Source organism: Zeus faber (assembly GCF_960531495.2).
Source record: "Zeus faber genome assembly, chromosome: 15".
In the NCBI taxonomy this organism is placed as follows: Eukaryota; Metazoa; Chordata; class Actinopteri; order Zeiformes; family Zeidae; genus Zeus; species Zeus faber.
Window position 1 is genome coordinate 3951821 of NC_137194.1, and position 26922 is coordinate 3978742.

General features: G+C 48.3%; 1 protein-coding gene across 5 annotated transcripts in view; it reads left to right on the plus strand.

Annotated features, from left to right (window-relative positions):
* plxnb3 (plexin B3) overlaps positions 1 to 26543 on the plus strand; it is a 51897-nt gene extending 25354 nt beyond the window's left edge. For 3 of the 5 annotated variants that reach the window (XM_080014699.1, XM_080014698.1, XM_080014700.1), the window contains exons 3-38: positions 1 to 18; positions 564 to 743; positions 993 to 1121; positions 1551 to 1651; positions 1901 to 2033; positions 2744 to 2897; positions 3287 to 3395; positions 3523 to 3631; positions 3726 to 3845; positions 4085 to 4195; positions 4353 to 4443; positions 4567 to 4736; positions 5788 to 5939; positions 6310 to 6415; positions 6604 to 6740; positions 7237 to 7413; positions 7506 to 7671; positions 7958 to 8089; positions 8864 to 8965; positions 9332 to 9490; positions 10728 to 10879; positions 10974 to 11074; positions 13319 to 13536; positions 14481 to 14659; positions 15245 to 15311; positions 17406 to 17552; positions 18014 to 18094; positions 18189 to 18267; positions 18355 to 18458; positions 19660 to 19741; positions 21465 to 21604; positions 21727 to 21887; positions 22219 to 22366; positions 22889 to 22953; positions 23457 to 23532; positions 24176 to 26543. The exon at positions 1 to 18 is cut by the window's left edge and continues 712 nt beyond it. In XM_080014699.1, the coding sequence (XP_079870825.1) occupies positions 1 to 18; positions 564 to 743; positions 993 to 1121; positions 1551 to 1651; positions 1901 to 2033; positions 2744 to 2897; positions 3287 to 3395; positions 3523 to 3631; positions 3726 to 3845; positions 4085 to 4195; positions 4353 to 4443; positions 4567 to 4736; positions 5788 to 5939; positions 6310 to 6415; positions 6604 to 6740; positions 7237 to 7413; positions 7506 to 7671; positions 7958 to 8089; positions 8864 to 8965; positions 9332 to 9490; positions 10728 to 10879; positions 10974 to 11074; positions 13319 to 13536; positions 14481 to 14659; positions 15245 to 15311; positions 17406 to 17552; positions 18014 to 18094; positions 18189 to 18267; positions 18355 to 18458; positions 19660 to 19741; positions 21465 to 21604; positions 21727 to 21887; positions 22219 to 22366; positions 22889 to 22953; positions 23457 to 23532; positions 24176 to 24355 (4536 nt within the window). In that variant the 3' untranslated portion in view covers positions 24356 to 26543. Of the gene's footprint in view, positions 19 to 563; positions 744 to 992; positions 1122 to 1550; positions 1652 to 1900; positions 2034 to 2743; positions 2898 to 3286; positions 3396 to 3522; positions 3632 to 3725; positions 3846 to 4084; positions 4196 to 4352; positions 4444 to 4566; positions 4737 to 5787; positions 5940 to 6309; positions 6416 to 6603; positions 6741 to 7236; positions 7414 to 7505; positions 7672 to 7957; positions 8090 to 8863; positions 8966 to 9331; positions 9491 to 10727; positions 10880 to 10973; positions 11075 to 13318; positions 13537 to 14480; positions 14660 to 15244; positions 15312 to 17405; positions 17553 to 18013; positions 18095 to 18188; positions 18268 to 18354; positions 18459 to 19659; positions 19742 to 21464; positions 21605 to 21726; positions 22043 to 22218; positions 22367 to 22888; positions 22954 to 23456; positions 23533 to 24175 lie in introns of those variants that run through there. The other 2 variants (XM_080014701.1, XM_080014702.1) reach the window with 2 other exon arrangements.
* Positions 26544 to 26922: the final 379 nt, after the last annotated feature.

The following is a 26922-nucleotide window of genomic DNA, read 5'->3' on the forward strand; positions in this document are numbered from 1 at the left end:
TGCCTGCGGCTGCCCAAGGTGCGCGCGCACGCACGCACACACACACACACACACACACACACACACACACACACACACACACACACACACACACACATACATGTGTATGTGTGTATGTGCGTGTGTGTGTATATTGTTGTCTGCTGTCACCTGCAGGTTGTCTGTGGTAACAGCAGGAATAACCAGCGTCAAGCTTTATGCTTTATTAATAGTTAATAAGATAATGGTTACTAGTACAAGTTACAGGTTCCAGTTACAAGTTTGAGTTACTAGTTTGTGTTACTTTTTACCAGTTACTAGTTTTCTAGTTACTACTTCTTGTTCTTGTTCTTACTAGTGAGGAGTTCTAGTTACTAGTAAGGAGTTCTAGTTACTTATTTGAGCAAGTACTAAATAGTAACTAATTAGTTTGAGTAACAAGTTTCTAGTTAGTAGTTATGAGTTACTAGTTCCTACTACTGACTACTGACCAGTTACTATTTACCAGACAAGTTACTAGTTTGAGTTACTAGCTACTAGTTACGAGTAATTAGTTAGTAGTCAGTGACGGTGTCTGTGTCCAGGACTCGGTGGTGAAGTACCCCTGTGGGGGCGAACACACCCCCAGCCCCATCGCCAGCGCTCGGCCCGTCGCTGCCACGCCCACTGTTACCACGGAAACGCTGCTCACTGCCGTCACCACGACAACAGAGGCGGGACACACCATCGCTCTACTGGGAGACAGGGAGGGAAACGTGCACAAGGTGACTCTACAAACACCTTTGTTTCAAGCTTTGATTCATTTTCTATCATCTGATTGTGTGTCTGTGTGTGTGTGTGTGTGTGTGGGTGTGTGTGTCTGTGTGTGTGTGTGTGTGTGTGTCTGTGTGTGTGTGTGTGTGTGTGTGTGTGTGTGTGTGTGTGTGTATGTGTGTCTGTTTGTGTGTGTGGCTGTGTGTGTGTGGCTGTGTGTGTGTGGGTGTGCGTGTGTGTGTGTGTGTGTGTGTATGCAGGCGGTCCTGCGCTCTGATGGGTCGGCTCAGATCTACTCCAGCGTTGCCGTGGATACGGGTTCTGCCGTGCATGCTGATCTGCTGCTAGACCAGAGAGGAGAACATGTGTATGTTCTAACACACAGCAAGGTACCTGTCTGCCTGTCTATCTGTGTGTCTACCTGTCTATCTGTCTGTCCGCATGTCTATCTGTCAGGCTGCCTGTCTATCTCTCTGCCTGTCTGTCTGTCTGCCTGCCTGCTTGCTTGCCTGTCTGCATGTCTGCCTGTCTATCTGTCTGCCTGCCTGCCTGCCTGTCCGTCTGTCTGTCTGCCTGCCTGTCTATCTGCCTGCCTGCCTGCCTGCCTGCCTGCCTGCCTGCCTGTCTGTCTGTCTGTCTGTCTGCCTGCTTCGTTGTCTGCTTCATTGTCTGCCTGTCTGTCTGCCAGGTAGTATGTAGTATTACAGTATTGGTTTAAATTTGTTCTTCATGTTTTAAATACTTTCCAATGAATCCTTCTCTTGTCCCTGTCTGTCTCTCTCTACCTGTCGCCCTGTCTTCCTGTCTGTCTCTCCCAGGTGTCTAAGCTTCCTTTAGCTTTGTGTGAGAGACAGCCAGACTGTCAGTCCTGTCTTGCCGTCAGGGACCCGTACTGTGGCTGGTGTGTCCTGGAGGGAAGGTAGGTCCGTCCGTCCGTCTGTCTGTCTGTCTGTCTGTCTGTCTGTCCGTCTGTCTGTCTGCCTCTTTTCCTGTCTGTTTGTCTGCCTGTACGTCTGCCTTCATTTCGGTCTGCCTGTCTGCCTGTCTGTCTCTATCTTCCTGATGTTATTGATGCAGACTGTTTCAATCCCAGCATGCATCATGTCCAGGCTGTCATCTCCTGATTGGTTAAAGTTTGTTTGTTTGATTGTTGTTTTGTTTTCTCCAGATGCTCCAGGAAGCAGCAGTGTCAGCACCACCCGGTGGCCAACCACTGGCTCTGGAGCTTCGAACCGACCAGTCGATGCGTGAGCATCCAGAGCGTTGAGCCAGCCAATCAGAGCCGAGCTGAGCCGACCGAGGTGAGGGAGCAATAAGGCTGATAAGGCTACTTCCTGTCTCCTTATCAGGGCTACTTCCTGTCTCTTTATCAAGGCTACTTCCTGTCTCCTTATCAAGGCTACTTCCTTTCTCCTTATCGAGGCTACTTCCTGTCTCCTTATCAAGGCTACTTCTGTCTCTTTATCAAGGACACTTTCTGTCTCCTTATCGAGGCTACTTCCTGTCTCTTTATCAAGGCTACTTCCTGCCTCTTACTTAGTGTTATTATGACAATGTGCTGAGATATTGTAGCCAGCTGCGCAGTGCGTGATGACAGGGCCGGAGATCAGCAACAGCCAATGAGAGCGTGAGGAAATGACTATGAAGCAGCGACGCTCAGACCCTTCTTCACACTTGGCAAGAGGGCGCGTCGCACGTTGATAACGTCACCAGTCGCATGATAGAGACGTCGTCAACACGCGACACGCCCACCCGCTCACTGTGAACGCTCCGGACAATCACCTGCTCTGTTCACACAAACCCCTCAATCTGACCCGACACAGACTTTGTACTCGGTGCTGGCTGGGTACAGTCCGGGTCATGTTCGGGTCAAATGATTCGGACGTTAGCGTTCACACAAACAGCTCCTCCTGGTAATGTCCAGATAAGTTCAGGGTTTCAGTGAACGTGTGACAGCAGCTGTAGATGTTTTTTGTGAGACAGGATAAACACCTGTCTCTCTGCTATACAGGTGAACATGCTGGTCCTGCAGCTGCCATCCATCTTGGATTCGCTTTCCTGCTCCTTTGGGCCCCTCCCACCTCAGCCTGCCATTGTCTCGGGAACCAGCGTCACCTGTCAATCCCCCCCACCGGAGCTCCTCCCCCCAATTCCGGCAGGAAGTGGTGAGCACGATAACAGCAAACAGGAAGAAGGAGCTGGACCCCGACAGTGGGCACTGCACCCAACAGGGGGCACTATTACCAACAGGGGGCACCGTCCCCAACTGCGGGCGCTGTATCCTGACAGGAGCTGCTGTCCCCAACAAGCAGCGGGCGCTATCCCATTTCAGGGGGCGCTGTCCTCGACAGGGGGCACTGCACCCTGACGGGGGCTGCTTCACCCAACAGGGGGCACCGTCCTCAACAGGGGGCACCGCACCCAAAAGGGGGCACTACATGCAACAGGGGGCACTGCACGCTGACAAGAGGGCTCTGTCCTGGAGGGACTGAGAGACGGTTGGTTTAATGATTTGTATGAATGTGTTTCCTTTACTTCCTGTTCCTACCTCCAGATCATATGACCATGGGTGTGGCTCTGCTGTTTGGTCATGTGACGATAAGCTCCGCACACATCACCTTCTATGACTGTGGAGCAACCGGAGCGCTGAACCAGAGCTCCCCGTGAGTACACATGAGTACTAGTACGACACTGAGTACTACCCAGAGTACTACACTGAGTACATACTGAGTGAGTGTGTGTATGTGTGTGTGTGTGTGTGTGTGTGTGTGTGTGTGTGTGTGTGTGCAGGTGTGCATCCTGCGTGCTCAGCCCCTGGTCCTGCAGGTGGTGTCCACTGGAGCAGCGCTGCTCGTCCCAACGGAGCTGCAAGACACCACACATCATCTACAGTCAGAGGGTGAGGCAGCTACCCTGCCTGTCTGTCTGTCTGTCTGTCTGTCCGTATGTTTGTCTCTCTCTCAGCCTGTGTCTCTCTCTGCCTCTCCGAACAGGAAACGTCCTCAGGTTCCACTTCCTGTCCCGCCCTCTTTTCACTGCTCGGTTCCTCATTGGTTCCTGTTGGATTTCCTGTCACTCTGCGTCTCCTGGCGAGGAACCTGGAGCTGTTCTCAGTAAGATCCATAACTAGGGTTCCAGGACAGGATTCCAGGACAGGGTTCTAAAACAGGGTTCCAGGACAGGGTTCTAGGTGTAGATTGGCTTTAGAATAATAAATGTCTGACTGTTGTCAAAACATGATTTACTAACTGTGTGTGTGTGTGTGTGTGTGTGTGTGTGTGTGTGTGTGTGTGTGTGTGTGTGTGTGTGTGTGTGTGTGTGTGTGTGTGTGTGTGTGTGTGTGTGTGTGCAGGCTGCAGACTTTGTGTGCGTGGTTGAAGTTGATGGATTCCAGTTTCATCTGAACGCGACACTGGAAACACACGATGTACACACACACACCTTCAGCTGTTCTACACACCAGGTAACACACACACACACACACACACACACACCCACACACACACACACACACCTTCAGCTGTTCTCTTTACCAGGTAACAGACAGACACACACACACACACAGACTTTTTCTTATCTTAATAAAATCTCTTGTCTCTCTTCTCTGTCTGTCGGTCCAGTTCCAGTACGCAGTGAGACAGTTAGAACGTTCAGCAGCTGTCTACCTGCTCAGCGGTGATCTGCGCATCGACACCGTCCCTTCTGTTTCAGGTGACCCCACTTCCTGTTTATCTTCTCTTCATGTTGTACCTGACCTCACTTCCTGTTCACCTGACCTCACTTCCGGTTCATCCGACCTCACTTCCTTTTATATCCGAACTCACTTCCTGTCAGTGCGTATGTACAACTGCTCGGCCGGCCAATCCGATTGCTCGCAGTGCCGGGCGGTGCCGGCAGAGTATGGGTGTGTCTGGTGCACAGGAAGCTCCGCCCCCAGCTGCGTCTACAACCAATCCTGCTCCGGACGCCCCACCTACTCCTGCCCACCTCCACGAATCACAGAGGTAACACTCCTCACTCCACCCATTGTCCATTGACTCCAACCCCTCTGACTTCATATGCCCACCATCCATCCACCCACTCATCTATCCAGCGGTCCATCCATCCATCAATCCATCCACCCACTCATCCATCCATCCATCCATCCACACAGTCATCTATCCAACTGTCCATCCATCCATCAATCCATCCACCCACCCATCTATCCATCCATCCACCCAACCACACCCATAACTCATCCATCCATCCATCCATCATCTAGTCACACACACCCATCCACCCACTCATCCAACCATTCATTTCTCCATCCATCTATCCACCCATCCATCCATCCACCCATCCATCTCTCCGTCCATCCACCCACCCATCCATCTATACATCCATCCATCAACCCAACCAACCAACCATCCATCCATCCACCCACCTAGCACTCATCCACCTATCCATCCATCATCCTTCCATCCATCCATTCATCCACCCACCCAGCCACCCACCCACCCATCTATCCATCCATCCATCCATCCATCAGTCTTTCCATCCATCTATCCATTCACCCCTCCATCCATCCACCCACTCGTCCATATATCCATCCATCTCTCCATCCATCCATCCATCCATCCATTTATCTACCTTTCCATCCATCCATCTATTTCTCCTTCCATCCCTGCATCCATTCATCCATCCATCTATCCATCATCCATCCATCCATCGGTCCATCCACCCACTCACCCATCCATCCAACCACACATCCATCCATCTCTCCATCCATCCCTCCATCCACCCATCCATCCATCATCTATGCACCCGCTCATCCACACACCATCCATCCATCCACCCACCCACTCGCCCATCCATCCATCCATCATCTATTTATTCATCATTCATCCGTTCATCCATGCATCTATCCATCATACATCCATCCATCATTCCTGTTGTTGCCACAGTAACCACTATTCCTCCTGATTTAACATAGAAACTCTGTCTGCCTGTCGGTCTGTCTGTCTGTCTGTCTGTTGGTCTGTCTGTCTGTCTGCCTCGCTGCCTTTCTGTCTCCAGGTGCTTCCTGTCTCTGGGCCACTAGAGGGCGGTATCTTGGTGACGATCCATGGTTCGAACCTGGGAGTGACGTACCAGGATATAGAGGGCGGAGTCAGCGTGGCAGGAAGGAAGTGTGTGGTCCAAGCGGAGGGATACCTGATCTCTACCAGGTACACATTAATACACACACTAATACACACCCCAATACACACCAATACACACTAATACACACACCAATACACACTAACACACACTAAAATACACTTATACACACACTGATTCACACTAATACACACACTGTCATTTCACTACATATATGTATGCTTATATGTATATGTTTGTGACAGATAAACGTCTTGATCTTGAACTTGAAATAATACACACTAAGACACACTAATACTCACATTGATACACACACTAATATACAGAAATACACACACTAATACACGCTAATACACACTTATACACACACTTATACACACAGATATTACTGACCGTGTGTGTGTGTGTGTGTGTGTGTGTGTGTGTGTGTGTGTGCAGGATAGTGTGTGAGCTGCAGCCCAGTCCTGTTCCGGGGTCGGGGCCTGTCCTGGTAACCGTGGCAACACATCAAACTGGACAATCTGCACAAACATTCACTTATCAGGTAAAGAAGAGAGGGAGGGAGGGATGGAAGGAGGAAGGAAGGAAGGAGGGAGGGAGGAAGGGAAGGAGAATGGTAGAAGGAAGAAGAGAAGGTAGAGAGGGAGGATGCATCCCAGTTAGGAGGCTCCTACGGTAGGATTTCCGGATTTGCCATAATGCCGTGCGAACCTTCTATCTGTGTATGTTCAGGACCCCCAACTGGTGGCCCTCGCCCCCGATAAGGGTCCACGTTCTGGAGGAACCAGGGTCACTGTTCAAGGGAAGAAGCTTCTGACGGGTCAGAGCTCTGACGTGGAGGCCTACGTAGGCCTGGGGCGCTGCTTCCTGTGAGTACCGCAGTACTACCCCAATTACACTGTGCTACCAGTACACTGTCCTACCAGTACACTGTCCACCAGTGCTACCTCCACTACACTGTCCTACCAGTACACTGTCCTGCCAGTACACTGTCCACCAGTACTACCTCCACTACACTGTCCTACCAGTACACTGTCCTACCAGTACACTGTCCACCAGTACTACCTCCACTACACTGTCCTACCAGTACACTGTCCACCAGTACTACCTCCATTACACTGTCCTACCAGTACACTGTCCTACCAGTACACTGTCCTACCAGTACACTGTCCACCAGTACTACCTCCACTACACTGTCCTACCAGTACACTGTCCTACCAGTACACTGTCCACCAGTACTACCTCCACTACACTGTCCTACCAGTACACTGTCCTACCAGTACACTGTCCTGAAGTCCACTCCCTTCTAACACTGCTGGAAAATCAGTAATAATAATAAAATTCCTCCCTCCTGTCGCCCCCTAGTGTGGAGCAGCTGAACGACACCCAGCTGGTCTGCCAGACCAGCTCCAGTCCCAGGACCGAGCTGGTGCCAGTCCGGGTTCTGTTTGGCAAGGCAGAGCGGGTCCTGTCCGGCGCAGAGTTCCGGTACCTGGATGACCCGGTGCTGAGGGAGGCCTCGCCCACAGAGAGCTACTACGAGTGAGTACTTTTAGTACTGCGGTAGTACTCAGTAAGTAGAACTGTGGTCGTAGTGAGTTAGCACTCTGTCTGACTCCTCCTGCTGCTTCCAGAGGGGGGCGCTCCATCAGGGTGACCGGCACCAACCTGGACGTGGTCCAGCAGCCGCTGATGGCAGTGTGGGCGGAGCCTGTGGAGCTGCAGAGGGTGAAGCGGAGAAGGGGATTGGCTCTGCTGACTGCCAAGCACCAACTGGCCTTCAACAGCACCGCACCCACGGTGAGACCACGCCCATATGAGTCAGACTACGCCCACATGAGTCAGACTACACCCACAGTTAAACTGTTGCCATAGTGAGACCACGACCACACCCGCGGTGCGACAGACCACGCCCACCGTGCGACAGACCACGCCCACGGTGCGACAGACCACGCCCACCGTGGGGCAGTGTACTGGTAGCACAGCAAATCACAGACTTCTCATCTTGTTTGATTCGGAACAACCTTGCTACATCTCCCACAATGCATTCTCTGCCTGTCTGTCTCTCTGCCTGTCTGTCTCTCAGGTGTCGGAATGCTGCAGGGTGTTGTCTCCAGAGGAAATGACCTGTCTCACCCCCAGAGTGACCTCTAACCTCCAGGTGAAGGGCGTCTGGTTCCAGCTGGACAACGTCAGGGTGGACTTTGAGCAAATCCAGGTACCAGTCTGTCTCTCTGTCACTCTGTCTCTCTCACTGTCCCTCTGTCTGTCTCACTGTCCCTCTGTCTGTTTCACTGTCCCTTTTTCTGTCTCACTGTCCCTCTGTTTCTCTCTCTCTCTTTCCCTCTGTCCCTCTCTGTCACTCTGTCTGTCCCTCTGTCTTACTGTCACCCTGTCTGTCTCACTGTCCTTCTGTCTCACTGTCCCTCTGTCTGTCTCTCTGTCCCTCTCTGCCCCTTTGTCTGTCTCACTGTCCCTCTGTCCCTCTCTGTCCCTCTGTCTATCTCTCTGTCTCTCTGTCCACCTGTCTCACTGTCCCTCTGTTGGTCTCTCTGTCTTACTGTTGGTCTATCTGTGCCTCTCTAACTATCTGTCTGTCAAACTGTCCCCCTGTCTGTCTCTCTGTACTCCTGTCAGTCTTGGTGTCCCTTTTATCTCTCTGTCTGTCTCACTGTCCCTCTGTCTGTCTCTTTGTCCCCCTTTCTGTCTCACTGTCCCTCTGTCTATCTCTCTGTCCCTCTGTCTGTCTCACTGTCCCCCTGTCTGTCTCACTGTCCCTCTGTCTTTATCTCTGTCGTTCTGTCTGTCTCTCTCTCCCTTTGGCTGTCTTATTGTCCCTGTGTCTGACTCACTGTCCCTCTGTCTGTCTCACTGTCCCTCTGTCTGTCTCACTGTCCCTCTGTCTGTTTCTCTGTCCCTCTGTCTTACTGTCCGACTAGCCACACCCCTGCCCTTCAGTCTGTCTGTCTCACTACCTGTCTGTCTCCCTCAGGGTCGTCCCTTCCTCTACTTCCCAAACCCGGAGCTCTACCCCCTGAGCAGAGAGACAGGTTCCCCATTTCACTTCAAACCCGGAGGAGTGATTGCTGTGGAGGTACAGACACACACACACACACACACACACACACACACACACACACACACACACACATACACACACACACACACACACACACACACACACACACACACACACACACACACACACACACACACACACACACAACCCCAGAATCGTGAATGTGGCGCCGCCCCTTGCGGCCGCCTGCACGAGCACCGTGTGTCGATTACGCACATTAGAGTATTTTTTGAGCTTATAGAGCTTATTGTGTGTAATCACCGGGTGTCATGACATTTCACTGCATATATGTACGACCGTATGTGACAAATAATCTCTTGAACTTGAACGTGAACACACACACACTCACATGCTGGATGTGTTTGTGCCTCCATCCTGTAGGGGGTGCAGTTGACCAGAGCCATGTCCAGACAGGAAGTGGAGGTGCGCCTCGGGGACGCTCGCTGTGAAGTGAAGACACTGGACAGTACTCACCTGTACTGCGAACCCCCAGTACTACAACCTGCCAGCAGGGGGAGCCAGGAGCTGCCCAGCCTCACGGTACACACAGGTCACACAGTACAAATGTAATACACTGTACTACACAGCGCACACAATGTACATATAATACACTGTACTACACAGTTGTACTACCCATTGATCGGTTTCCGATAAATTGGGCCGATATTTGCACATTTTGAGATAAGCGGGATCGGCCGATGCCTGCGCTCACGAGGCCGATTGACAAAAAAATGACGTCGTCAGACGAGTAACAAAATTATAGATTTTCCTTAACAAATCGATTCTGAATATTTAAAACAGTTTAAATACTAATATTCCACACGATGGATACATGCAGCTGCTTCCTCCCTCTCTTCTCTCTGACAGCGAGTCACCGCCCCGCTGCAGAGCCCACATAGCCTCCTCCAACCCGTCAGTGATGGTGTTACTCATTAAAAATGGCGGGTGCCCAGCCCCCACGACCGCTTTTGGAAGAAAACAGCAGGAGTGCTGTCTGGAAATACTTCACATTCGAGACAAACATAAATCTAACTCAGACAATTGGAGTGGAGGTTTTTCTTTCTCCTCCAGACAGCCCTGTGCCGTGCTTGCGTTTTCCCGTCTTTTGATTTTGAATCTGTTTGTTTTATTTCTGTTTCATAACTTTGATGAAACAAACATTTTAAACAATCAGAGTTAAGGGACTGTCCCCGTGTGACCCCACTGTTATTAAAATCAGTGCACTGCAGAGACGTTACAAACAATAACATTAGTGTGATATAAATGTTCATTTAACTTCACCAATTTTGTGTCATTTATAATTATTAAATTGTTGTATTCTATCAGATGCAACATAGATACAGGATATCAGCATCGGCCAAACCCGTATCACTGTGTGTGCTGTGTACACAGTACACAGTACACACAGTACACAGTACACATTAAACACAGTGCATAATAAGTAATCTATCTTCTCCAAAGTAGCTCTGATTGGCTGCTGTCCTACAAAGAGAACCACAGGAGAATGGGAGATCCAGGGGCCTCCAGGGGCCTCCAGGGGCCTCCAGGGCCTCCAGGGGCCTCCAGGGTATCAGACCTGTCTCAATCTGTCAGTTGTCCCAGCTTAAGGCCTGTGTGTGTGTGTGTGTGTCTGTGTGTGTGTCTGTGTGTGTGTGTGTGTGTGTGTGTGTGTGTGTGTGTGTGTATGTGTGTGTGTATGTGTATGTGTATGTGTGTGTGTGTGTGTGTGTGTGTGTATGTGTGTGTGTGTGTGTGTGTGTGTGTGTGTGTGCTGCAGGTGGTTATGGGTAATCTGCAGGTGGACTTGGGCGTGGTCCAGTACGACACAGACTCTCTGCTTCCTGTCGTCCCATTGGCCGCTCAGGTCGGTTTGGGGGCGGGGTCCGCAGCCGTCGTCCTGTCAGTGCTCGTCGTCATCCTGATGTACAGGTACTGTCTGTCTTTCAATCTGTCTGTTCACCTTGAGTCTGAAAACTGTAACAATGACGTCAATCTTTGTGTGTGTGTGTGTGTGTGTGTGCAGGAGGCGGAGCCAGCAGGCCCTCAGGGACTATAAGAAGGTTTTGCTGCAGCTGGAGACTCTGGAGATCAACGTGGGAGATCAGTGTCGCAAGGAGTTCACAGGTACTGCCCCTGGTGGTGGCCCCTGCCCCTGGTGGTGGCCCCTGCCCCTGGTGGTGGCCCCTGCCCCTGGTGGTGGCCCCTGCCCCTGGTGGTGGCCCCTGCACCTGGTGGTGGCCCCTGCCCCTGGTGGTGGCCCCTGCACCTGGTGGTGGATGAAGGAGATTCCCCTCACTGGGAGCAGATCAACCTCCAATGTGACTTCCCCTGGCCCCGGTCTGGTCTGAACCCCAGAGCCTGGGGCCGGCAGTCCTGGTCTGGGAGTGGCCCTGGTCTCCCTGGTCCTGTATCCGGGAGTGGCCCCGGTCTCCCTGGTCCTGGCCCCGGACTACCTGGTCCTGGATCCGGGAGTGGCCCCGGTCTCCCTGGTCCTGGCTCCAGGAGTGGCCCCGGTCTCCCTGGTCCTGTATCTGGGAGAGGCCCGAGCCTCCCTGGTCCTGGCCCAGGTCTCCCTGGTCCTGGACCCGGGAGTGGCCTACACTGTATACATTCACCACTAACATGAATAAACTTTAATACGTTGTCATAGTTCTCTGTCAACTGTCTCCCTACCTGTCTCCCCCCCCGACCTGAGTATTAACTGTCTCCCTACCTGTCTCCCCCCCCGACCTGAGTATTAACTGTCTCCCTACCTGTCTCCCCCCCCGACCTGAGTATTAACTGTCTCCCTACCTGTCTCCCCCCCCGACCTGAGTATTAACTGTCTCCCTACCTGTCACCCTCCCCTGAAAATGAACTGTCTCCCAACCCTTGAACTTAGTATTTAATGTCTCCCTACCTGTCTCCCCCCCCGACCTGAGTATTAACTGTCTCCCTACCTGTCTCCCCCCCCGACTTGAGTATTAACTGTCTCCCTACCTGTCTCCCCCCCCGACCTGAGTATTAACTGTCTCCCTACCTGTCGTCCCCCCCCGACCTGAGTATTAACTGTCTCCCTACCTGTCACCCTCCCCTGAAAATGAACTGTCTCCCAACCCTTGAACTTAGTATTTAATGTCTCCCTACCTGTCTCCCCCCCCGACCTGAGTATTAACTGTCTCCCTACCTGTCTCCCCCCCGACCTGAGTATTAACTGTCTCCCTACCTGTCTCCCCCCCCGACCTGAGTATTAACTGTCTCCCTACCTGTCTCCCCCCCCGACTTGAGTATTAACTGTCTCCCTACCTGTCTCCCCCCCCGACCTGAGTATTAACTGTCTCCCTACCTGTCGTCCCCCCCCCGACCTGAGTATTAACTGTCTCCCTACCTGTCACCCTCCCCTGAAAATGAACTGTCTCCCAACCCTTGAACTTAGTATTTAATGTCTCCCTACCTGTCTCCCCCCCCGACCTGAGTATTAACTGTCTCCCTACCTGTCTCCCCCCCGACCTGAGTATTAACTGTCTCCCTACCTGTCTCCCCCCCCGACCTGAGTATTAACTGTCTCTCTACCTGTCTCCCCCCCCGACCTGAGTATTAACTGTCTCCCTACCTGTCTTCCCCCCCGACCTGAGTATTAACTGTCTCCCTACCTGTCTCCCCCCCCGACCTGAGTATTAACTGTCTCCCTACCTGTCGCCCCCCCCAACCTGAATATTAACTGTCTCCCTACCTGCCCCCCCCAACCTGAGTATTAACTGTCTCCCTACCTGTCACCCTCCCCTGAAAATGAACTGTCTCCCAACCCTTGAACTTAGTATTTAATGTCTCCCTACCTGTCTCCCCCCCCGACCTGAGTATTAACTGTCTCCCTACCTGTCTCCCCCCCCGACCTGAGTATTAACTGTCTCCCTACCTGTCGCCCCCCCCAACCTGAATATTAACTGTCTCCCTACCTGCCCCCCCCAACCTGAGTATTAACTGTCTCCCTACTTGTCTCCCTCCCCTGAGAATTAACTGTCTGGCAACCTGTCTCCCTCCCCTGACCTTGAATATTAACTGTCTCCCCCCCTGTCTTTCTCTTGAACTTAGTATTTAATGTCTCCCTACCTGTCTCCCCCCCTGATCTGAGTATTAACTGTCTTCCTACCTGTCTCCCTCCCCTGAGAATTAACTGTCGACCTACCTGTCTCCCTCCCCTGACCTGAGAATTAACTGTCTCCCTACTTGTCTCCCTCCCCTTGACCTGAGTATTAAATGTCTCCCTCCCTGTCTCCCTCCCCTGAGAATTAACTGTCTACCTACCTGTCTCCCTCCCCTGACCTGACTATCAAGTGTCTCCCCTGAACTTAGTTTAAGCTGTCTTCCTACCTGTCTCCCACCCTCCAGACCTAATGACAGAGATGATGGATCAGAGCAGTGATGTGGGCGGTCCCTTCATCCCCCTGCTGGACTACAGGAGCTATGCAGAGCGCGTCTTCTTTCCCGGTCAGCAGGGGGCGCCGCTGGGCCGGACGCTGGACGTCCCCGAGTCCAGGAGGGCGACGGTGCAGCAGGGACTGGTGCAACTGGGCAACCTGCTGAACAACAGACTGTTCCTCATCCAGGTGAGCCTGTCTGTCTGCCTGTCTGTCTGCCTGCCTCCCTGCCTTTCTGTCTGTTGGCCTGTATATCTGTCTGTCTGTCTGTCTGTTTGTCTTCCTGTCTGTCTCCCTGCCTGTCGGTCTGTCTGTCTGTCTTTCTAGCTGCCTGTCTGTGTGCCTGTCTGTCTGCCTGCCTGCCTTTCAGCCTGCCTATCTGTCTGTTTGTCTGTCTGCCTGCCTGCCTGCCTGCCTGGCGGTCTGCCTGCATGTCTGTCTGCCTTGCTGCCTGTCAGTCTGTCTGTCTGTCTGCCTACCACCCTGCCTTTCTGTCTGTCTGGATGTATGTCTGTCTATCTCTGCCTGCCTGTGTCTGTCTGCCTACCTCCCTGCCTTTCTGTCTGTCTGACTCTGCCGGTCTGTCCTTCCAGGTCTACAGGAAGTAGTTTTAAAGGAAATAGTTTTACAGGAAGTAGGTTAGGAGACGCCAGACCCGTTATAGATATCAGATAGATATCATTAGAAGGTGGTCGCACTGCCTGTCTAACTGTCTCTGCCTGTCTGTCCGTCTGCCTGCCTCCCTGCCTCTCTGTTTGTCAGCATATATGTCTGTCCGTCTGTCTTCCTTTCTGTCTCCCTGCCTGCCTACCTGCCTTACTGTCTGTCTGCCTGTCTGTCTGTGTCTGCCTGCTTGCCTGCTGTCCTTTCTGTCGGTCTGTCTGTCGGCCTGTCTGTCTGCCTGGATGTCTGTCTTTCTGTTTCTCTGTCTGTCTGCCTGTCTGTCTGACTCTGCCTGTCTGCCTGACTGTCCTTCCAGGTCTACAGGAAGTCATTTTACAGGAAGTAGTTTTACAGGAAGTAGGGTAGGAGACCTGAGACCCTGTAGGGTTTATTACCAGAAGGTGGTCTCACTGCCTGTCTGTCTGACTGTCTCTCTGCCTGTCTCTCTGCCTGCCTGTCTGTCTCCGTAGTTCATCCACACCTTGGAGGCCCAGCAGAGCTTCTCCCAGAGGGACCGGGGCTTTGTGGCCAGTCTCCTGACCGTGGCTCTGCATGACAAGCTGGAGTACTTCACCGAGGTGATGAAGAACCTGCTGCAGGACCTGGTCCAGCAGTACGTGGCCAAGAACCCCAAGCTCATGCTGCGCCGGTAGGTACCTCCTGACGACCCCTAGCGACACCCTGACCCTACTGAACCTACTAACCCTTCTGACCCTAACGATACCCTGACCCTACTGACCCTATTGACCCTACTGACCCTAACGACACCCTGATCCTACTTACCCTCCTGATCCTAATGATCCTACTTATCCTACTGAACCTACTGATGCAACTGAACCTACTGAACCTACTAACCCTTCTGACCCTAACGACACCCTGACCCTACTGAACCTACTGTACCTAACGACACCCTGACCCTACTGACCCTATTGACCCTAACGACACCCTGATTCTACTTACCCTCCTGATGCTACTGATCCTACTGATGCTACTGATCCTACTGACCCTTCTGACCTTCCTAAACCTACTGATCTTACTGACTTACTGATTCTACTGAACCTACTGATCCTTACCCTACTGATCCTACTGACCATACTGACCCCTCTGATCCTTCTGATCCTACTGTACCTGACCCTACTGACCATACTAAACCTACTGACCTACTGACCCTGATCCTTCTGACCCTACTGAACCTACTGACCCTACAGTGTGTGTGTGTGTGTGTGTGTTTCAGGACGGAAACGGTCGTAGAGAAGATGTTGACGAACTGGATGTCGATCTGTCTGTACTCCTTCCTCAAGGTACCTGTCTGTCTGTCTGTTTTTCTTCCTCAATGTACCTGTCTGTCTATACATCTTCCTCAAAGTATCTGTCTGTCTGTACATCTTCCTCAAGGTACCTGTCTGTCTGTCTGTCTATACACTTTCCTCAAGGTACCTGTCTGTCTGTCTTTCTGTCCGTATCATTCCTTAAGGTACCTGTCTATCTGTCTATACACATTAAAGTACATGTCTGTCTGTACTCTTTCCTCAAGTTACCTGTCTGTCTATCTGTCTGTTCTCCTTTCTCAAGGTCCCTGTCTGTCTATACACCTTCTTTAAGGAACCTGTCTGTCTGTCTGTCTGTTCTCCTTCCTCAAGGTACCTGTCTGTCTGTACTTCTTCCTGAAGTTTGTCTGTTTATACTCCTTCCTCAAGGTACCTGTCTGTCCGCCTGTCTGTATGTCTGTCTGTACTCTTTCCTCAATTTACCTGTATGTCTGTCTGTCTGTCTGTCTGTCTGTACTCCTTCCTCAAGGTACCTGTCTGTCTGTCTGTACTCCTTCCTCAAGGTACCTGTCCGTCTGTCTGTTTGTGTACTTCTTCCTCAAGGTACAGGTCTGTCTGTCTGTCTGTACTCCTTCCTCAAGGTACCTGTCCGTCTGTCTGTTTGTGTACTTCTTCCTCAAGGTACAGGTCTGTCTGTCTGTCTGTACTCCTTCTTCAAGGTTCCTGTCTGTCTGTACTCGTTCCTCAAGGCACATGTCTGTCTGTCTGTACTCCTTCCTCAAGTTACCTGTCTGTCTCGCTGTTGGTCCGTCTGTCTGTTTATCTGTACTCCTTCCTCAAGGTACCTGTCTGTCTGACTATCTGTACTCCTTCCTCAAGGCACCTGTCTATCTCTTTGTCTGACTGTGTGGCTTTCTGTCTGTCTGACTGTCTTTCCATCTGTCTGACTGTCTGTCTCTCTTTCTGACTGTCTGTCTCCCTTCCAGCCCGCCTGTTGGTCTTCCCATCTGTCTCTCTCTTCAGGGTTTGGTCTGTGTTCACCTTGTTTCTTGTTTTTATGTTAAAATATAATTAACAAAAACATAATAATGTAATAAATAATAATAAAAAATTCAAGTAATACAAAAATGTAATGATACAATAATATAACAATACAATAATATGATAATACAATAATACAATGATTTAATAATACAATAATGTAATAATGTAATAATATAATAATACAAAAATATAATAATGCAATAATATAACAATACAAAAATATAATAGTACAATAATATAGTGATACAAAAATATTATAATTTAATAATATAATTATATAGAATTATAGTGATACAAAAATATAATAAAACAATAATATAACAATACAGTAATGTGATAATACAATAGTACAAAAATGTAATAATACAATATAATACAGTGGTACCTCAACTTACGACTGCATCTGCTTACGACTAATCCAAGATGCGAGTAGCAATAATCGCGAAAATTTTTATCGACTTGCGACCGACTGCTCCAAGATACGACCGTGGAAATTTGCAGTTTGCGCGTCGGCGGCCAGTCAGCAGCCAGTCAGCAGCCAGTCAGCAGCCAGTCAGCGGGCGACGTACATGGTGTGTGCACGTAGTTTGTGGCTTATGGATATTTTTTTCATATTTACTGTGTTTGTTCTGTGTATTTTGTTTATTTTTGCCCTTCATGATGAGTCCTAAGAAGAAGGATGATGGGAAAAAGAAAAAGGCAACAATTCCCATTGAAACTAAGAAGTAAATCATAGAAAAATATGAGCGTGTTGTATATGGGAAAGATTGCTTCGACATATGACTGTTTTAACATACGACCGTTCTTATAGAACAAATTACAGTCGTATGTCCAGGTACCACTGTAGTAGAACCATATAGTAATTCAATTATATAGTAATACAATAATATAACAATACAATAATATGATAATGAAATAATACAAAAATACAATAATATAATAATATAATAATACAAATAATTATCCAAAAATAAAATAATACAAAAATATAACAATACAACAATATAATATAATAATATACTGTTATACAAAATAATGTAACATGAGTTGTATATTGTCTCCCTCCACCTGTCTGTCTCTCAGGAGGTGGCTGGGGAGCCCCTCTACATGCTCTACCGAGCCATCAAGTCTCAGGTGGACAAAGCTCCAGTGGACGCAGTGAGTGGGCGAGCCAAGAGGACGCTGAATGACAGCCACCTGCTGCGGGAGGACGTGGACTACTGCACCATGGTACTACTACTACTACACTACTACTACACAGTACTACACTACTTCTACACAGTGCTATGCAGTTACTAAAGAGTTACTACGCAGTTACTATGCAGTTACTCAACAATTACTACACAGTTTCTAAACAGTTACTACGCAGTTGATACACAGTTACTACACAGCGACTATGCAGTTACTACACAGTAACTAAACAGTTATTATGCAGTAAGTGCACAGTTACTATGCAGTTACTACACAGTTATTATGCAGTTATTAAGCAGTGACTATGCAGTTACTACACAGTTACTACACAGTTACCACAGTTTCTACAGTTACTACACAGTTACTAAACAGTTCCTCAGCAGTTACTAAACAATTACTACACAGTTACTACATTAGTCAATACTCAGAGGTCCAACAGTGTGTCCTCTGTCTCTCTGTCTCTTTCACCCTGTCTGTCTTTCTGCCTGTCTGTCTCTCAGACCCTGACAGTTCTAGTGAAGAACGGCACAGATGTTCAGCCTTGTCCAGTTAAAGTGTTGGACACAGACACAATCACCCAGGTACCTATCTGTATGTATGTCTGTCACTTCTGTCTCCCTCTCTCTCTTCCTGTCTGACCCTATCTCTCTGACACTCTACCCGTCTGTCTCCCAGGTGAAAGATAAGATCCTGGATCAGATCTACAGAGGAACTCCGTTCTCTCAGAGACCCTCGGCCCAGTCCCTGGACCTGGGTACAAATACATCAAACACTGTGTACAAGTACACACTTACTAACGTGTAGATTTACTTGTAGAGTGTAAGTATTTCTTGCATTTCAGAGTGGCGGGCGGGGCAGGCGGGTCACCTGACTCTCTCGGATGACGATGTCACAGCGATTGTTGCTGGGCGATGGAAGAAGATCAACACCCTGCAGCACTACAAGGTACATGCTACATGCTACAGGTTACACACTGCAGCAATACAAGGTGCATGCTACATGCTACATGGTACACACTGTAGTACTACAAGGTGCATGCTACATGTTACACACTGCAGCACTACAAGGTAAATGCTACATGTTACACAGTCCAGCACTATAAGGTACATGCTACATGCTACAGGTCACACACTGCAGCACTACAAGGTGCATGCTACATGCTACATGGTACACACTGTAGTACTACAAGGTGCATGCTACATGTTACATACTTCAGCGCTTCATCATACATGCTACATGCTACACACTGCAGCACCACAAGATACATGCTACATACTACATGTTACACACTGCATCACTACAAGGTACATGCTACATGTTATATGCTGCATGATACACACTGCATCACTACAAGGTACATGCTACATTGTACATGTTATTGTCCTGACTTGGAAAAAACTTGGAAGACAATACACTGGAACCGTACAAAGTCTGATGCGAAAAAGCTTATTGTATATCAGAGAGTCAAATAGCAAATAAACTTTGAGTAGGCTCCAGGAAACCGTCTGACTAACCATAATCTCTGGGCTTCTTTACATCCAAAAAGTACCCTTCTCCCATTACATGTTTTACCCGTGTCAGCGCCGCGAAGCACTCATAATCCTGTTGCCAGGGTTTTCATCTTTTTTTGGGGAAGCTTAATAACCAATCACATTCTTTGTCGGGGTAAGCCAATCTCAGCTATGTTACCAGGCTTTTACTTTTTTTTGGAGAAGGTTACTTCCGTGGTTCTTAGAATTCTTTATGCCTTATATGGATGTATGACCTTGGTCCCGTTCTCTTTGTTTCAGCTGCAAATTGGTCCTCCTGTGTTTGCAGAAGACTTAAGTTCCCTCTTTTGGTTTTATAGCATACATTTTTAAAGGGTGAAATGTTTTTTTTAACACAGATTTCTTGAGTATTGGTGGTTTAGTATACCATATAATACGTTATTTTCATGTGGGGTTACTAATTAACCATAACACTACACACTGCAACACTACAAGCAATATGCTACATGTTACACACCACAGCACTACACTGTATATGCTACATATAAAAAATATATATATAATACAATACATACATGGTAGTGCCTCTCCTGCAATTCTGTTCTCCTCTTTGACATCACCACTTCACTGAACTGGAGATTTCTCTCCTCCTCCAGGTTCCCGATGGAGCTACGGTTGCGCTGATTCCTCGTTCCCAGAATTCCATTGGAATCAATCAAGTTTTCGAGAGCGGAGAAAGTAAGAGCTAGAACTAACTCACCTAGAACCATCTAGAACCAGAGCATCTTGAACCAACACATCTAGAACCGACACACCTAGAGCCATCTAGAACCAACACACATAGAACCATCTAGAAGCAACACACCTAGAACCATCTAGAACCAGAGCATTTAGAGCCAGTGCACCAAGAACCAACACATCTAGACCCAGAGCATCTATAACCAGCACACCCAGAACCATCTAGAACCAACACACCTAGAGCCAGAAAATCTATAAACAATACATCTAGAACCAGAGCATCTCAAACCAACACATCTAGAACCAACACATCTAGAACCATCTAGAACCAGCACACCTAGAACCAGAAAATCTATAAACAATACATCTAGAACCAGAGCATCTCAAACCAACACATCTAGAACCAACACATCTAGAACCATCTAGAACCAGCACACCTAGAACCGGAAAATCTAGAACCAACAAACCTAGAACCAACATAGCTAGGACCATGTAGAACCCAAGCATCTAGAACCAACACATCTAGAACCAAGCCATCTAGAACCAGAGCATGTAGAACCAACACATCTAGAACCAGATGTATAGGTGTTCGCTCCTCATCTCAAGTTCCAGTTCCAGTTTATTTATCCTTCATCCACATACAAAGTACACGAGAAGGAGATTCAGTACAAAAACAAAATACAACATTGTCACAAAACATATGATGTTGATACAAATACAGAAACAGAAAAAGTAGAAGGCGATCCAGCATGTTTTCGGGAGGCAGGGTGGAAGATAGGGTGAGTTGTGGGGGTGGGGTCCTTATGTGATTGATGGCAGCAGGGTGTTCCAAGTCTGACAGCTTGGGGGACTATGCTGTTGCAGAAGCTGGCAGAGCTGCTTCTAATGCAGAGGGACAACCAGGCTGTGTGAGTGGTGGGCGGGGTCCCTCACCATGGAGGAAGCTGTGCATGCACAGTGCCTCTGATAGACGTCCTGGATGGAGGGGAGGGGGACCCCGACCATCTAACGCGTCTTGGATGGAGAGGAGGGGGACCTCTACCATCTTCTCGGCTGTCCTCACTATGCGCTGCAGGGTCTTCAGTCTACAGTCTCCAAACCACACAGTGATGCACGCTCTCCACAGTGCCTCTGTAGAAGGGGGTCAGTTTAGGCGCTGGCAGACTGGCTCTCTTCAATCTCTGCATGAAGTTGAGGTGTTGCTGTGCTTCTTTACTGCAGAGTTGGTGTTGACCAGATCAGGTCGTCAGCGATGTTCACACCAAGAAACTTGGTGCTCCTGACCCTCTCCACTGCTGAGCTGCTGAAAAACAGTGGAGAGTGGTCAATTGGCATCTTCCTGAAATCAACAGCCATCTCCTCAGTTTTGTCTATGTTGAGAGATAGGTTGTTGTCATTGCACCAGCCCACCAGCTGCTCCACTTCCTCTCTGTATGATGTTTCATCATTGTTACTGATGAGGCCCGCCACTGTCGTGTTATCAGCAAACTTAATGAAGTGATTGAATTTGGACTTGGCACAACAGTTGTAGGTGAGCAACGTGAACAGCGGTGGGCTGAGCACACAGCCTTGGGGGATGCCTGTGCTACCTAACACTGTCTGTGGTCTCTGTCAGGAAGTCCACAATCCCATTACAGATGGAGGTGTTGAGGCCAAGCAGCTTCTGGGGGATGATTGTGTTGAAATGCTGAACTGGTTCCACTTCCTGTTCCTGTGTCCACAGAAGCATCCATGCTGGAAGGCGAGGAGGAGGAGGGGCTGCGGGCATGGCACCTGGTGAAGAGTGAAGATGCCGACAAGAGGGAGAGCGGGCGAGCGAAGGCTATCCCCGAGATCTACCTCACCAGGCTGCTGTCCATGAAGGTGCACACCCACACTGAGCAGGCCATGCCTTCAGACACACACAGTGACCAGGCCACACCCACACACACACTGACCAGGCCATGCCCACACACATCCTAAGCGTCTCTAAACTCCGCCCCCAGGGGACACTGCAGAAGTTCGTAGACGACGTCTTTCTGTCCATCCTCGGGACCAAGCGACCGCCACCCATCGCTGTGCGCTTCTTCTTCGACTTCCTGGATGACATGGCGGCGAAACATGGGATCGAGGACCCAGAGACGGTCCACATCTGGAAGACTAATAGGTACAGGACAGGGACAGGAAGTGAAGACACATGGGGAGAAGAAGGGTCAGGGTCTGGGTCTGGGTCTGGGTCTGAGTCTGGGTCCTGGTCCTGGTCCTGGTCCTAGTCCTGGTCCGGGTCCAGGTCTGGGACAGGGTCCGAATCTGGGTTCTGGACCTGGCTCTGGCTCTGGCTTTGGTCCTGGTCCTGTTCCTGTTTCTGATTGTGGTTCTTGTCCTGGTGTAATTCTGGTTCTGGTTGTGATTCCGGTCTGGTCTCTGTCCTGGTCCTATATCTGGCACTGGGCCTGGTCGTGATCCTGGTCTTGGTCCTGTATCTGGTCCTGGTCCAGCCTGCCCCTGCGGTTCTGGGTGAACATTTTGAAGAACCCTCAATTTGTCCTGGATGTCCAGGTGTCGGACAGCGTGGACGCCGTCCTGTCTGTCATCGCTCAGACCTTCATCGACTCCTGCACCACATCCGAGCACAAAGTGGGGAGGGTAAGACCTGTCTGTCTGTCTTCCTGCTTGACTGTCTGTCTGTCTGTCTGTCTTCCCATCTGTCTATCTGCCTGCCTGTCTGCCTGCCTGTCTGTCTGTCTGCCTGCCTATCTGCCTGTCTGTCTGTCTGTCTGTCTGTCTGTCTGTCTGTCAATTTGTCTGTCTGCCTGTCTACTTGCTTGTCTGGCTGTCTTTCTGTCTCTCTGCCTTTCTATTTGTCTGTTTGCCTGCCTGTCTGTCTGCCTGTCTGCCTGTCTCGGTAAGGACTTTCTTCTCTCCGGACGATAGAACATTCTGCCAACATAAACTTTCTATCCTGCAACAGCTTCCACACACACTATAGTGATAGATGGATGAAAAGTGATGGAGTGATAGAGTGATGAGTGATGGAGAGGTAGAGTGATAGTGTTGTACAGTGATGGAGTGATATGATGGAGTGATATGATGGAGTGATATGATGGAGTGATATGATGGAGTGATATGATGGAGTGATATGATGGAGTGATACATTGTGTGTTGCAGGACTCTCCAGTCAACAAGCTGCTTTACGCTCGAGAGATTCCCAGATACAAACAACTGGTGGAGAGGTGAGGACTGGTTAACTGTTTGGTTACCTGACTGACTGGTTAACTGACTGACTGGTCAACTGACTGGTTAACTGACTGGTAAACTAACTGGTTAACTGACTGGTTGACTGACTGGTTAACTGACTGGTTAACTGACTGACGGGTTAACTGTCTGGTTAACTGGCTGACTGGTTAACTGTCTGGTTAACTGTCTGGTTAACTGACCGACTGGTTAACTGACTGGTAAACTAACTGGTTAACTGACTGGTCAACTGATTGCTAAACTAACTGGTTAACTGACTGGTTGACTGACTGGTTAACTGACTGGTTAACTGACAGACTGGTTAACTGTCTGGTTAACTGGCTGACTGGTTAACTGTCTGGTTAACTGACTGACTGGTTAACTGACTGGTCAACTTACTGGTTAACTGACTGAATGGTCAACTGATTGCTAAACTAACTGGTTAACTAACTGGTTGACTGACTGGTTAACTGACTGTACTTTGTGTGTACTGTGTGTACAGGTACTACAGTGACATCCACAGTGCAGCGTCAGGTTGTTACCAAGAGATGAACTCTACTCTGACCGAGCTGAGCGGGGTGAGTACAACCTCAATACTTCCTCAGTACCACCTCAGTACTCCATCAGTACTACCTCAGTACTCCATCAGTACTTCCTCTGTACTCCCACAGTACTCCCTAAGTACTACCTCAATACTCTCTGTACTGCCTCAGTACTCCCTCAGTGCTACCTCAATACTCCTTCAGTACCTCTTCTGTACTCCCTCAGTACCTTCTCAATACTCCCTCAATACCCCCTCAATACTCCCTCAATACTCCCTCTGTACTCCCTCAATACTCCCTCAATACTCCCTGAATACTCCCTCAGTACTCCCTCAGTACTACCTCAATACTCCTTCAGTATTCTCTCTGTACTCCCTCAGTACTTCATCAGTGCTCCCTCAGAACTAGCTCTGCACTCACTCTGTACTCCCTCAGTACTACCTCAATACTGTTTCAGTACTATCTCTGTACTCCCTTTGTACTCCATCAGTACTACCTCTGTAGTCCCTCAGTTCTCCCTCTGTACGTCCTCAGTACTCCCTCTGTAGTCCCTCAGTTCTCCCTCTGTACGTCCTCAGTACTCCCTCTGTACTCCATCAGTACTCCATGTACACACCACGGCTCTATGTCTCTATATATAGGACTGCGGTGTATAAGTACATGTGTGTATATCTTTCAGAGTTTTGCCTCAGAGATGAACAGCATGGTGGCTCTCCATGAGTTGTACAAGTACATCCAGAAGTACTACACTCAGCTAGTACTCTGCCTGGACCAGGACGCCGCCGCACACAGGATGCAGCTGGCGTACCGGCTGCAGCAGGTCGCCGCCCTGCTGGAGAGCAAGGTCACGGACCTCTGACCCCTGACCCCGCTGCAGAGCAAGGCCCCTGACCTCAGGCCGCCTGGACGTGGACGCTGCGCTGGCTGCCACTGAGCCACGTTTCCCAGCATGCATTTCCACACAGTTTGTCCTGGAGGAGGAGCTTAACAAGACTCTGATGAAGCATGTGACCCTGAGACCTTTAACCCCAGAGACTAATTAGCCATCTGAGCCGTGATTGGACAAAACCACAACGACATGTCACTAGTAACTAGTTACTAGTATTAACTGGTAAATAGGAGTGACTAGAAGTAACTAGTAGCTACTAGTTACTAGTATTAACTAGTAAGTGGTTATTGCTGGTTACTGGCTACTACTAGTTACCAGTTACTAGGAGTATCTAGTTTCTAGTATTAACTGGCAACTACTAGTAACTACTAGCAACTGATTATTGCTGGTTACTAGTTACTACTAGTCACTAGTTTCTAGTTAGTATTAACTAGTTTCTAGAAGTAACTGGTAACTCCTAGTGACAACAAAGTTACTAGTAGCCACTTGTTACTACTAGTAACTGATTATTGCTGGTTACTACTAGTTACCAGTTACTAGTAGTGTCTAGTTACTGGTGTTAACTGGTAACAACTAGTAACTACTAGTAACTGATTATTACCTACTAGTAACTGATTATTACTAGTTACTTCTAGTTACTAGTTTCCAGTTACTAGTAGTAACTCGTTACTAGTAGTGATTAGAAGTAACTTGTACCTACTAGTTACTGCTAGCTACTAGTAACTGTTATTGCTGGTTACTACTAGTTACTAATTACTAGTAGTAACTGGTTATTGCTGGTAACTAGTTGCTACTAGTTAATAGTTACTCCCTGGTGATACTGGGTCCAGTGTGTGTTTGTTTTGATGTCAAGTTCAGTTCTCTTAATCATCTCAAATACTTCAAATGTCAGTATTACTAGTACTACCAACTGGTAGTACTAGTCTTTTGTATTAGTACCACTGTACTAGTCTCCTTGTTATGTTTCCTGGGAATTTAGAATATTTAAATACTTAAGAATTTGAGTATTTAAATATTTGAATATTTAAAAGCACGTTTCACATATTTATAAGCAACAAAAAGGTTTTATTTCCGATCAAATGTTGAATATTTTATTGTTATTGTGTGTTTCTACTTCCTGTTTGGTCTGGTTGCCTGGGCGACGTCAGCTAGAGGTAGAACACAGTCAGGTAGTGCACACTGGACACTATGAGGTAGTACACACAGTGAGGTAGTACTGAGGTAGTACATACAGTGAGGGAGTACTGAGGTAGTACACACAGTGAGGTAGTACTGAGGTAATACACAGAGTGAGGAGTGAGGTAGTACTAAAGTAGTACATACAGTGAGGTAGTACTGCGGTAGTACACACAGTGAGGTAGTACTGAGGTAGGACACACCGTGAGGTAGTACTGAGGTAGGACACACAGTGAGGTATTACTTATATTCTAATAATTGGAACCTTCCATCAGGGAAATAAAGCAATAAAATATTTATGAAGAAAAAAAACCAATAAGGTGTGTGTGTGTGTGTGTGTGTGTGTGTGTGTGTGTGTGTGTGTGTGTGTGTGTGTGTGGGGGGGGTGATTTGAACATAGCAATAACGTCTGTGTTATTACTATATGTACTTCCTGTTTGCCTGCTCTCACTGAGGTTTCTACTTCCTGTTTGTGTTTTCTGGACTTCCTGTTCCTGTGTTTGGATCATTTGAACTTTTAAAACTTTTACAAACATTTGAGTATTATCTGTTTGCATGCAATGATGTGACATCACTCTTCCAGGAAGTGACCTCACTCTTCCAGGAAGTGACATTACTCTTCCAGGAAGTGAAATTACTCTTCCAGGAGGTGACATCACTCTTCCAGGACGTGACATTACTCTTCCAGGAAGTGACATCACTCCTCCAAGAAGTGACATTGATCCTCCAGGAAGTGACATCACTCTTCCAGGAAGTGACATCACAATTACAGGAAGTGACAGTGCTCTTCCAGGAAGTGACATCACACAGTGTTTAAAGAAGGGACCCCCGTGGCTTTCTGTGCGGCCGCTGTGTGGGTCCAGAGCCGGAATTTGGTCCACTGTGTGGTGTCGATGTAAATATTATTTTAATATTTTGACTTTTCTACAATGAATCGATTTGATGTGATTTGTAAATAAAGTGTTTGATCTTTTCTATCGAGTGTGAATAAACAAACAAACGTTTGTTTCCAAGAAATAAAATCTAATTTTATCACCTGTCTGTCTGTCTGTCTGTCTGTCTGTCTGTCTGTTTGTCTGTCTGCCTGCCCATCTGTCTGTTGTATTATTTTCTATTCTATATTGTTCTATGCTATTCTGTTCTACTATTTTATAATCTATACTGTTCTATTCTATTATATTCAGTTCTATTATTTTTTATTCTATAGTATAGTATTGATTCTGTTCTATTCAGTTCTATTCCATTCTAATCTATTCAGTTCTATTCCATTCTAATCTATTCAGTTCTATTCTGTTTTATTCTATTCTATTATTTTCCATCAGATTCCATTCTATTTAGTTCTAATCCAGTTCTATTCTATT